Below are 12957 nucleotides of genomic sequence, written 5' to 3'. Positions count from 1 at the left end.
AAATACTATTGAACCAAAATTGGATGTTTTGCCTCTGAAAACAAGTGTCCTGGTAACTCTAGTCTTCTCTATCTCGAACGATCTATACTTCTGACTCCAGAATAACATTTTTGCACTACAGACTCTTAACAGATATGATTGCACTGAAAGTCCCACAGGTACTTTTTATGCTGTGTCTGTCTAAATTTTTTACTTATTTTATAGTCAAATGTATTCAATTGGCCTCCAAATCATCATTATTTTAATACATCTATCTAGTTCATTTAGATAGTAAGTTGCTGTTTCTCAACTCGTGAATGTTTCACCTCTTCAAGTTACTCTTCTAAACTCCCAAGGGATACAAGCCCAGTCTATCCAACTATTCCACGTGAGACAAACAACTCATTCTATGTATTAGTCTAGTAAACTTTCCCTGAACTTCCTCCAATGCACTTGTATCCTTTCTTAAACGATGAAACCAAACTATACACAGTGCTCAGATGTGGTCTTGTCGGTGCCCTGTATAACTGAAACGTAACTGAATGCAAAATTAGGAAGGTCCTCCTCACATTAAATGAAAGCTTTCCTAATTAGTACTGTACCCTCATGCCAACCTTTCCTAATCTATGCATAGGAATATACCAGCTCTCTCTACACCACAAAGCTTTTGCAGTCCTCAACTTCTAGGTAATGCTTCTTTCTTATTTTTCCTGCTAAAATGGACAAGTTCATATTTTCTCCACATTGTACACTATTTGTCAGATCTTTTCCCACTCATTTACCTCCCACTCATTTACCCATCTATAATCTTTGTTTCCTTCACATGTCCTCTTAATGACTGACTTTCAAAGTCATCAGCAAATTTGGCTGCGTGTTTTGAGCCCTTCATCCAAATAATTTATGTAAATTGTAGAAGTTGAGACTCAAGCATTGATCTCTGAGGCATGCTACTTGTTGCAAAATGGCTCTTTTATGCTTTGTGTTAACAAGCCAATGTTCTAATTAAGTCGCCCTAACAGCAAAAATGCAGAAATAGTGCAATTCTTATTCACTTGTCAGGTTGAATATCCCATTTCTCACTTCCCACAATAAATGTTCTGAAATAATTTGGATATTCTGTAGTTCTTACCATCATTATAATTATGGCATTGTAATAAATATCTTGAGATGTTGCTAACATCAGGACAGATATTTATAAGCTTTGTTTTTGCTAAAGGAAAAGTGGACTCATTTAAGCCTTCACTAAAGTTTAGAAACATACAAATAAGAATAGGCCAGTCAACCTTTTGACCTTTTGCTTCATTATTTAGATCAGCGCAAATATGTCCTTCACCTTGGTTTATCGCCTTTGTTCTAAATCTTTTGTTATCTTAAAAAAAAATTCAATCTTAAATTTCAATAAACCCAGCATCCACAGTCTCTTCATAGAACTGTACATTGTGCAGAGATTTTCTGATTTCCATCTCCTTTTTGGGAAATAAGCTTTCTAATTTCTGATTAAATAGCTGAGTTCTAATTTTAAGATTATATTCCTTTTTGTTCTGAATTCTCCACCAAAGAAAATAATTTTTCTGAATGTAAACTGTAAAATCCCTCAATCGTTTGACTTGGGGTGAATTTGGCAAAATCAGGAGTGATTTGTGATGCAGAATAAGAGAAAATTCAGGTGATTTTTCCCCTCATAGTTCAGGAGGTTTTTATGCAATCTATAAATATATGGAGCTATGGTATGAGCAGAATAAATAACTACTTAAAAAGTAGATAAATGTTTGATTAACCAAATGTAAAAGAGCACATGGAAAGAACAAGGGAATAGAACTAAGGGGATTGTTCTCCATTTCCTATGCTAAAGAAATTATTTGTGTGTGTGTGTGTGTATATATATGGCATGCAAATTTGTACACCTCCCACACCATTGTTTATAGTCAATAGGATGACTGAGAAAAATTTTCCTATTGTAACAAAAGGAAATGGACATCAAAGTTCCAATTAGCAATTTTACAGGAACAATAATTGCGTGATAGTACAGAAGTTGAGTATTGTTGAAAATAGAGACATGTTGTCAAACTTTACATCTTAGACTTATCAGGGCACAGACACAATACTGCATTTCAAAAGGAATAATAATTTGTAATACATGAGCAAAAGGTTAACAGTTGACTCTGAGGCATTGTCATGGAGAATGCACCAAGGAACTCGGGTCCTCCGTGTTTTTGGTAAAATGACAAAAGGTGTAATGCTTGCATATGTTCCTTTTTTTTAACAGCTGAGGAGCGGCCTTTACATATGTATATTAGTGGCTTCTGGCAAGCCAGCCTGATGATCTTAAATTGTGGCTGAAACAAGAATAGTATTGACAGGATGCTGCCAACAAGCCAAAAAGATGTTCAGCAAATCTTTCAATTGAGTAATTGTTTTAAAAAATTCTCACTGGCAAGCCAGCCTGATGATCTTAAATTGTAGCTGAAACAAGAATAGTATTGACAGGATGCTGCCAACAAGCCAAAAGGATGTTCTTTAACCCTTTCACCACAGTAATACAATAGATGAATTTCAGTACCAGTGCAATACCAGGTACATAGATCATGTCTCCAGTTGACTAGCAGATCATGTCAAATAACACTTTTGCTGAGTACTAATCATACTCAACTTATCCATGCTTTCAATGTTTGGAATGTAATGTTTCCATTGGATGTGATTTTGCAATCAAACAAAACCCTCTAAATAATCCTGAGTGTGCTAAGCATTACACTAACAACTAATTTAATATTAGTTGGGCTTGCAATGTGGCTTCTTTATGCTTACTAAAAGCTGTGTTTTATTAACCTTTGGGGCCTGTTTTCTGTGGGTTAGTGAACATGTGCAACATTGAGCCTTTTTTTAATTAAACAAATTACGTGGGAACAGTTGTTCCCTGGTACATTTTTCATAGCAGCACCTTCATCAGAGTTGACTTACCAACCCGTCCTCATAATTTGTCACTACCTTTGAAGTTTGTCAATCTTGTATCTGTTGTGAAAAATGTAAGACAGAAAGCATCAATCGCAAGCCTTTACTTCTCAGCACCATAGCAATCTAAAACAAAATGTACAAAATATATGGAACAGGTATTTACAGCAATTCAGACAGTTCTTTTTAATATAAAACCTTAAAGTTAGTGCTATCTGTTGAAGACAGAACCGAATAGATTGATAAATACTTGTAAAATTCAAATGTTGTGTCATTGGGGAAAAAAGATATTATGCCTAATTTCTATTGATGTTTTGAAATATGAACTCTAAAGGTGACTATACACGATGTGCAAAACATTCAGATCAGATGTGAAACAATGTAGATTAATGCATGAAAGCATAGACAAATGTAAATGTGTCTGGTGCAAGAGTGAAAGTGATCTGGGAATAATCATTGCAAACGATCCAATGTGCAGGAGTTAAGTGGGACTAATTTTGATGAGAAATCAGCATTCACTTTCTACTCAACAATGATGAACAAGCGAGCACAATTTTAAGATATGAACCTCATTTTCCTAGGGCTAACAAGCTATGGACGTTAAAAGGAATGAATAGCATCATTTAAAAGAAAACAAAATAAATCAATTTTTTTCAAATGCACTTTATTAAAACTAGGTTTTCAAATTGTATAGTGAACAGCTGAAGTTTTTTTTATTCTACATTCAGAAATTAAATAAAACTATACAATAGGGACATTTGGCCAGGATCAGGCATGTGGAACTAGTTTAGTCTGGGAACATGTTCGGCAGGGTCTGTTTCTGTGCTGTATGACTCTAAGACCTGCCACTATTGGCTAACCCAGATAGTTAAGTGCAAAGTGGTGAGGTGATTGTGGAAGGTAGCAGGGTTGTGATGGTGGTGATCTTGATGCTGCTGCTGTAGCCCACATTACTTTTGTAAGACTGGAAGGTCAGTCCTCCTCTTTCCCCCTCACAAGGCAAATTTCAAGGCATAACCACTGATTGGACTTAATTTGTTTCATTACTCATGGAACAAGATGAAGTGAGTGTTTAACACCATAACCAGTTATGACCTAAACTGGCGTTCAGGCCCCAAGGTCCCAGATTTATATATTATTGAAAGATCATCTACTCCTTCCCGTTAGTCACTACCTTGTCATTGTTAACAGAGCAATAAACTCATTAGTCCTATTCTGAGGTCATTAATTAGGCAAATAGAAATGGAAGTTGACCCCACAAAGAAATGGACACACAGTATTGGAAAAGGAAGGAAGGAAGCAGCAACTTGATTGGGAGCATATTGAGCAAAACTGACAAGAGAAGATTCCACAGTCGTAATAGAGCAGGCCTTCTTTTCTGATCATTTAAATTTAATGAAAGGAACATTTTCTGTGGTTCTCTGGCAGGCCCACAATCATCCCTATGCGAATCTTCGTCCTGTGGTATCCCAACCCATAATCCACTGTTGGTAATTTTTGAATACTGCCACATGAGGTCTGCACATATGTAAATAAAAACATCATAAATGTAAGTTCATTTGGCTAATGGACTTGAACTGCAATTGAATTAATTAAAAAGGCAACATGCCAACTGCAGAAATGTATCAGAATTAATCTGCCTGATTTAATACATATTAATTTGATTGTATTTCTTCCATCTCAAATTTGAAGCAGTGACTTGAAGCTGGTGCCACATGCTGGAAATAGAATTCCACCTACATTTCTGTCCTGTGATGATCACATTTTTGAGTTTATTGCTAGTTAACTCTAACCTTGATTACTGACTTTTTTTGCTGAATATTAATCGCTATTACACTTACAATATTAGAAACACAACAATTTGTATCCAGCACGATTCCATAAACAACAAATACCAGATCACTTGTTTTCATGATGTCAAATGAATGAAAAATACTGGCTAAGACGTATTAAAATCATAAAATCACTAGTATGGGGACAGGCTTTTGGCCCAACAAGTCCACACCAACTCTTCGAAGAGTATCCCATTCCCCTACTCTATTACTTCACACTTCGTCCTGACTAATGCGCCTACCTATGCATCCCTGAATACTATGGGCAATTTAGCATGGCCAATTCACCTAACCTTTACATCCTTACACTATGGGAGGAAACCAGAGCACCTGGAGAAAACCCACACAGACACGGAAAATGTGCAAACCCCACTCAGACAGTTGGCCAAGGCTGGCATCGAATCCAGATCGCTGGTGCTGTGAGGCATCAATGCTAACCACTGAGTCACTGTGCGACCCCAATATTAGCTTACCATCAGCATTGTTTTCCCTCTGTTAATGTCCTCTTTCCCTTTTAGTCCCAGTCTGCAGTAGTACATTATTTTAATTTGAACTCTTTCTCCATAAATCAAAACAACATTTCTACAAGCAAACTTGCATCTTGTCCACTGAAATTTGCACATTTTGTGTGTCATGTATAGAGAAGTAACGTGCACCCATACACCATAGCCTCTGTACACCATGAACTACACTGTCGTGCTCACATTCAAAAGACAGGAAGTATCGGTTGTCAGAAAATGTTAAGGCTAAACCTAACAGGTGTATCTATTTATAGTTCCAATAACTACACAGATGTAGAAGAAACAGGTGATAAGTAACTGGTAGTGCAATAGTTAGCTTCTCTGATTAGACTAGTCCTAAAGAATTAAAAGTTGAAGGTTCTTGTATCCTGTTCTAGACATTCCAGTTCCAACTCTGCCCTTATGGTAAGTGATGATTCCCATTCCCCCTCCATCCCACTGCGCTCCCAATTCCATCTTCACCGTTTCGTGAAATCAGGTTGATATAAGACCAGAGGTCTTTTAAAACATTGGAATTACACCGGGATAATTAAAAGCATCTCTCTCAATAATTTAATTTTTATTTTAACACCGTACTGTAGCAAGTCATATTCAAGTCCAGATCTCCAGATCACCCATGTTTACTAGATAAGCTGCTGGTCAGTCTTTATAACAGTGCATCATAGGAAGAGTTTGTGTTTTTCAGGTAGTTTGGTGTGAATATGATTCCTTTGATAATTGTGAAGCAAGCAGAATCTTAACATCTATGGAAAACAATGGTGATAATGAATTAACTGTATAATCATGTGACAATAAAGTGGGTTTGCAGTGTTTAATCCCAATTAAAATATTCTAGATCCATTAATCACTAAAATGGAATTCTATTGAAATATGGTGCTCTGGATTACAGTGGAATTTGTGTGTTTGAGTAGTCCATATTTAGACATTCATTAGTGCTTTGGGGTCACATTCCAGAAGACACTTGTCATCTTGACTAATTGTAAAATAAAAATAAGACTGAGCATTTGCTAGATATTGTGACTCAGTGAGAGTCTTGAGGTCCCAGCACCAGGGTGGGATTATATACATTGGCAGGAAGAATAGAAGAATAATTTTTTTAAATGGAAAGAAACTATCAAATATTAGTGTTCAGAGTGATTTGGATATCCTTGCGAATGAATTACAGAAAGTTAACAATCATGAACGGTAAACAATTAGGAAGGTAAATGATTCGTTGGCCTTTCTCACAAAGGGATTTGAGCACAAGAACAAGGAAGGCTTATTGCACCTGTTGTAGCTGTTTAATGAGACAACTCACCACCGTCGTTTCTAGAACAGTTAGCGGCAGACAACAAATATTTCCAGCGATATTGTCAACATTTCATGAGCGAATTAAAAATAATTTTATTGGGCTCTGAGGAGATATTAGAATAGTAGAATAGGCTCGATACCTTCTAGAGTTAAATTGAACAAGAGGTGATTTCATCTGAAACATAAGATTTGAGAGAGTTTGACATGTTTTATGAGGAAAGGCTGTGCCTCCTGTTTAGACCCAAAGGTATTCTCAGGATACTTAAGACTGAGACGAGTGGAAATTGAGAAGGTTATAAATCTTTGGATTTACTACCCTAATGGGCTGTGAATGTTCATTCATTGAATATATTCAAGGGTGACATTGATAGATACTTGGAATCTGGGGGATATGAGATTAGATGAAAAGGCGGTCAAAAAATCATCTTAATCTTTGAATGGTGGAGGGGCTGTCTGACCAATAGTTACTATTTCTCATGTTAAGACTTGACAAGCCAGAGAAGAAGAACAGACCAAAGTGAAATTCAACAACACTACCACCTAGAGAAGGAGGAAAGGGAATAAAGGATTATTACTCCACAATGACAGTCAGTTGTCTAAGGCTGCAACATGACTCAAAATATTTGAAGGGAACAAATTGAATGATGTAGAGATAAAAAAGGAATGTATGGTGTCTTTCACAACTTCAAGAAGTTTGGCAGCGAATTGATTATTTGTAGTCGCTTGCACTGTAAGAATTGCAGCATTCAGTTCGTGCATAAAATCCAACATATGGCAGCCAGAAAAATGACCAGATAATTTGATTTAGTGATAAAGTTTGCGAGATAAATGTGAGCTCAGACATCAGGAAAACTTTGCACTACTTTGAATTTTTATTTCTGTTTTAGTATTTCATGAAAGGAAAGCACCTCCAGCAGTCCAGCACTCATCCAGTACTGTGCTGAAGTGTGAAACTGGATTATATGTTCAAGACACTGCAGTGGGGTTTGAACTCCCAGTGAGTCAGACTGCAGTATTACTGCACCACTGAGCCAAGGACACTCTAAAGTAATGTAGTATTATGGAAATGTCAAGTCATACTTAAAATACTACAGGTGCCAGGAAAAGGGTTTATAACAAATCTAACAATGAAATGTAAGCATGTTTGAAATGCAAAACCCAAATTTACATATGGATTTTAAGTGGTGACCTGACAAGTGTACTGAAATTAGTATTATATACCTTGGTCACAAGGTATATGATCAATTGGCTAAACTGCTGGTTTGTGATTGATGTCAACAGTGTGGATTCAATTCCCACACTGACTGACATAACCATGAAAGTCTCAACTTCTCCCCTCAACCTAGACATGTTGACCCTCAGGTTAAACCACATTAGTTGTCTCCCTCTAATGAGTGAGAGCAGCTCTATGGTCCTTTGGGATGAAACAACTTCACCTTTTATACATGTGAAGCTGTCACAACATCAAATCTAATTGTACAAAACAAAATTGCCAAAAAACTTCGCACATTCCTCTATCATTTGACCATTCGATAACACAGTAGGGCTAATGCTATGGTTCAAGTGAAGAACTGCTGCGATATTAGATATAATTGCAAAAAAAAGCTACATTTGTGCAATAACATTGCATTCGTTTATTTAGATACATCAGTGATGTTCTGGGTGTATATCACTTGAGTTGCTGTGATTACTATGGGCTCGGGTGATGAATATTGAACACCAGCCATTTAAGGATCTTGCCTGCTGCAGTGAAACAGCAGAAATTTTAAAGCCTTTTTCATATTTACCACGGTTGGTTGAAGGTATGCTTTAAATATGCTTTACAAAGAGAGACTTGTCCAGGATGGCAATCAGCCCTGTTGCATTTTGAGAGAAGTCCAGACTTCAAGTACTCATAATCTAATGAACTTTAGCTGTTACTCTTCCTATCCACAGAGTATACTTAACATGTCCAGCATAGAGTAAGTATTTGACACTTTGGGATTCTGTTGCCGTATTATCTGAACTCTGTGTCAGTCCCTAAGGCTAAAGCCCTGAACAACCCCATTATTTTCTTGGGCTTCATTTTATAATTTGTTGTTGAACCAGTGTAACAAAATGTATTCACTAAGAACAAAAACAAGCAAATCAATACCTTGAATCTGTTCCACAATTCAGTTAGATCATGGCTGGTCTGTATCTCAAGCTCATCAACTTACATTTATTCCATATCGTAATTGATTTTTATTTGGGGATATTGATTTCATTTTTCAGATTCAAATGATTAATAATCAATAGGATTTTAAGTTATTACATTTGTAAGCAGTGTTTCTTTAAAGTATGACTTGGCAAATTTATCCTTTTTTGTATTTTCTGCACTGTCTCTCCAGGATCACTTAAATTCGTCCCTCTATATGTCATTTTGTTGTTTCTTATTTCTTAATTTTTCACAGCTCAGGTTTTAAAATGTCTGATCTTTTCTGTTCAAGGCAACAGCTGGGTATTTGCTCAATCATTACTGCTGGGAATTGGACCCTCCCAATCAAAACCTGGAATACAAATGGCTTCCTGTCTCCCGACCTGCTGAAGACCCTAAAATTAAGTTCACGTCATGTTCCAGCAAAACTTAGTTCTCTCCATCAACTGCTGTTGAAATCACTGATAGTTCAACGCGTCATCTGTCAAAGAACAGTGTGATCAGTGAGTCACCATACAACAGTGCAACCTGATAACATCACTGTGAGGACCGGATGCAATTGTGTCATAATTCGGTGTGTGAATTTTTTGGTGTTGAGTGTGCAGTAGTTATCAAATGTCGTGTTTTTGCTTTTGAAGGACGGAGCAAGAAAATATGACTATAATGTCCTCGTTTTACTGTAGAGAATATCTTTATTAAAATAGTTTTTGATTTGAGTCAGTCGTGAATCTTTTAAAACTAAATGTGGCAAAGACATTGAAGGTACAATTTCCCAGTTTTGATCTCTGCCATGGACCATGACTTAGTGTGAATATGGATATGTGTTGCACCTAATTTTCCAACCATTGATAGACACTGCCAGTAGCAAAACTTTAAAATGATCCTTTTAATGTGAGCCAGATACATCAGACCAAGTACATTATGTAACACTGCTTAAGGATGTAAATCCATGGTAACCACTGTAATAGGAGATCTTTCATTCCTTTCTGTTACTACCATTCCAATCCCAACCTCTCACTGAACTGTAAATATTACAATGTTGACTCCTACCTCTTATTGTTGACAATACCATAAGATGTAGGAGCAGAAATTAGCCCATTCAGTCCGAGTGTACTCTGCCAATCAATTATGACTGATAAGATTCTAAACCCCATTTTCTCCCTCTTCTCCCTGTAACCCTTGATCCCCCTTTACAATCAAGAACTTCTCTATCTCAGTCTTAAATGTACTCAAAGACCTGGCCCTCTCAGCCTTCTCTGACAGTGAATTCCATAGATTCGCCACTCTCTGGCTGAAGAACTTTCTCCTTATCTCCATTCTAAAAGGTCTGCCCTTTACTCTAAGGCTGTATCCTCGGTTCCTAGTCTCTCGTACCAATGGAAACATCTTCCCAACATCCATTCAGTCCAGGTCATTGTGTTCTGTATGTTTCAATTAGATTCGTCTCCCCAATCCTTCTAAATCCCATCAATTATACACCCTCAGACATTCCTCGTATATTAAGTTGTTCATTGCTGGGATCATTTTTGTGAATCTCCTCTGAACATACTCTGGGATCAGTATATCCTTCCTGAGATATAGGGCCCAATACTGCACACAGTACTCCAAATGTGGCCTAATTGGGCGATGTCACGTTTCAGGGGTCTGTCAAAGGAATAGACGGCTAAAACAGTAGCTGCTGTAATTGTGGCCCATCTTCCTTCAATTTCTACACAAGTCTTTGAACATCACCTGTAATCAAAAAACATTTTGTACTCAAAAAAAAATCTTAAACTTTAGACAAATCATCAATTAATAGATCATTATTACTTAACAAATACCACGTGTAATGCTAATTCCAATCTACAGAACAGTGGTGTATCGGTTGTACTGCAAGAGTGCCATATCCAGACAACACAGGCCAGATTTTCAAGTCGTCTTGGAGGCAAGAATGGCAAAGACTCCTTTGTTGCAAATTCAAATTTCTTGGCCTTTTTGAACCAGTGTCATTTTTCTTTGGTTGTTCTGTGGGGTGGACAGTTTGAGTTCATTCTCCATATCTGTTTCTTATGAGATCCCTTTTTACAGAGCCCAGAGAAAAATCAGTATTTCTTGTACCACAACTTTTTCCAACATGTCTGGTGAATATTGGAATACCTCTTAAAAACTTAATCGTTTAGGAGCTCAGGAATCATGTGGGAGCCTGTTGAGGCAGAAGCAGTCTGATGGGTGCCACTAAATTCCACGGTGATACCACAAAAAAAGCCTTTTCTGTCTTTAACACTCATTTTAAAAATTGATAGCCTTGGTGGACACACAGGCTGAGGCTCATCAAATGATTATCAATCAGAAGCTTCAGGAAATACACCATATGGATGTTGAGCTAGAACTAACAAAATGGACTTCGAGATGAGATATGAAAGATTTAAAAGGGACCTTAGGGGCAACCTTTCCACACACAGTTTGGTTCAAATGGGGGACTGTTCGACCAGAGGAAGTGGTAGATGTGGATATAGTTACAACATATAAAAGGCATTTGGATGGATATATGAATGGGAAAGGTCTAGAAACCAAATGCAGGGAAATAGGACTAGTTTACTTTGGGAAACTTGGTTAGCATGGACGGGCTAGACCAAATGTCTGATCCTTGCTGTATGACTCTGAGCTGTCTGCTTCCAGCCAGCTGTGAACAAAGGAAAACATGATGTTAAAATGGGTGCTAATGTTTATACAATTACCTTTTCATCTTGCAATGGATATTTTGATGGGGGAGATGTAAATATGCAATTAGCTTACTGATGTCGTTATTAGCTCATTGAAATGGGCACTCAGCACCAAAAATGCCTGTCTTTGCCACATATCTCAGGTTGTTGAACTATTGAAATACACAAGCACTGAAATTACAACAGTTGTTTCAACATCACGAGAAAAGCAGATTATAGCATATCTCTCTCTTCTCTCTACCTCATAGTCTACTTCAATCAGATACAGGATAAAGAAGGAAAAATATCCATCGAGCTACACAATGGTCTCGGGCTTAAAAGGGGAAAAAAAAAGTTTAAATTTATCCCAGGAAATTATTAAATGGTTTGATGACTTCAAATGTTGTTATTAAAATTGGCGTTATAAATTAGATGTGATTTTACTTCAGTGTTCTTCATCAAACTGTGTCCTACCAACGAAAGGTGACCATTACATTGATCATTGTGTAAGTCAAATGTTGAAGTGCGTTATATAATTTTGTCCATTGGGAAAAAGTGCTGTTGTGAAGTTAAGCTGAAGAAAACATTGTTTTTGATTTCCAGTATAATAATCTGAAGTTATTTAAATATCTAGAATTATTTTTTAATTAGAAAAGACTCCGCAATTAACCCTTAAAGATGTCTGTTCCTTGTCTATTTTGATTACCAAGACATCTGGTATAATTGAGAGAAAAAAAGGGGCCAACTGATCTGTTTTGACAGATTCCTTCATCCATACCCACACTTTTTCATACTAGCTTTTGAGTTAGAAAACCCAACCACTGCATGCCATGGTCTCTGGGAGACAAAAATGTGGCAGTTATGAGCTGGTGTGTGGAAACAGACATACTCATTCTCATCTCTCTTATGACGTTCTTGAACCTCATCCTAAGTAAAGCTTGGTTTTGAGAGGTAATGTTGCTGGTTGTCACCATGCCTAGCCTAGCGGGATGGTACTCCTGAGCTACTGGAGACCACAGTTTCTCTACTTGTCCCAATTCTTCTTTCAAGGGCCTCCATAGAAACTCGTAGAGTTCCCTGTGATTTGTCTTCTATCTATTCCAATGTGCGGACAATCCTGACAGAAGGGAATGTGAGTTCTCACTGTGGCAGTAACATGCTAATTCCTGATGTACTCCAAGTGAGTAGCTGTTAGTCATGAGTACCGGGATTTTAAATTGGCTGGGCCTCAGTGCTGACACCATGGGTATTTCCTACTTACTTGCCCACACATTCTAGATTCCAGGTTAGGCTTAAAGTCAGGATTTTTGTTTGGTCAACCTTTGTGCTGAGCTCATTCAGCAGCTTTGACAACGTCTCCATGGCAGAAAGGGTACCTATGTGGTTGCTTGTCATTTTGGAGGCCTAGGCAAAGCAAAATGACCAGCAATGTTCCCCACCCTCCAAACTCTACCTTGTTGGCCACCTCACCAAGTTACAGAAAGGGCTTTAGCCACCTGGCTGTGCAATGGCCCTGATGTGGAAAAGAG

General features: G+C 37.4%; 1 protein-coding gene across 6 annotated transcripts in view; it reads left to right on the top strand.

The window, feature by feature from the left end:
- Positions 1 to 9463, top strand: part of LOC122564829 (beta-amyrin 11-oxidase-like) — a 119983-nt gene extending 110520 nt beyond the window's left edge. For all 6 annotated transcript variants that reach the window (XM_043720149.1, XM_043720144.1, XM_043720137.1 and 3 more), the window contains one exon: positions 9040 to 9463. In XM_043720149.1, the coding sequence (XP_043576084.1) occupies positions 9040 to 9247 (208 nt within the window). In that variant the 3' untranslated portion in view covers positions 9248 to 9463. The remainder of the gene's footprint in view (positions 1 to 9039) is intronic.
- Positions 9464 to 12957: the final 3494 nt, after the last annotated feature.

This window comes from Chiloscyllium plagiosum, chromosome 2, assembly GCF_004010195.1.
Source record: "Chiloscyllium plagiosum isolate BGI_BamShark_2017 chromosome 2, ASM401019v2, whole genome shotgun sequence".
NCBI classification, from domain to species: Eukaryota; Metazoa; Chordata; class Chondrichthyes; order Orectolobiformes; family Hemiscylliidae; genus Chiloscyllium; species Chiloscyllium plagiosum.
This window is presented reverse-complemented; position numbering and strand designations above follow the sequence as displayed.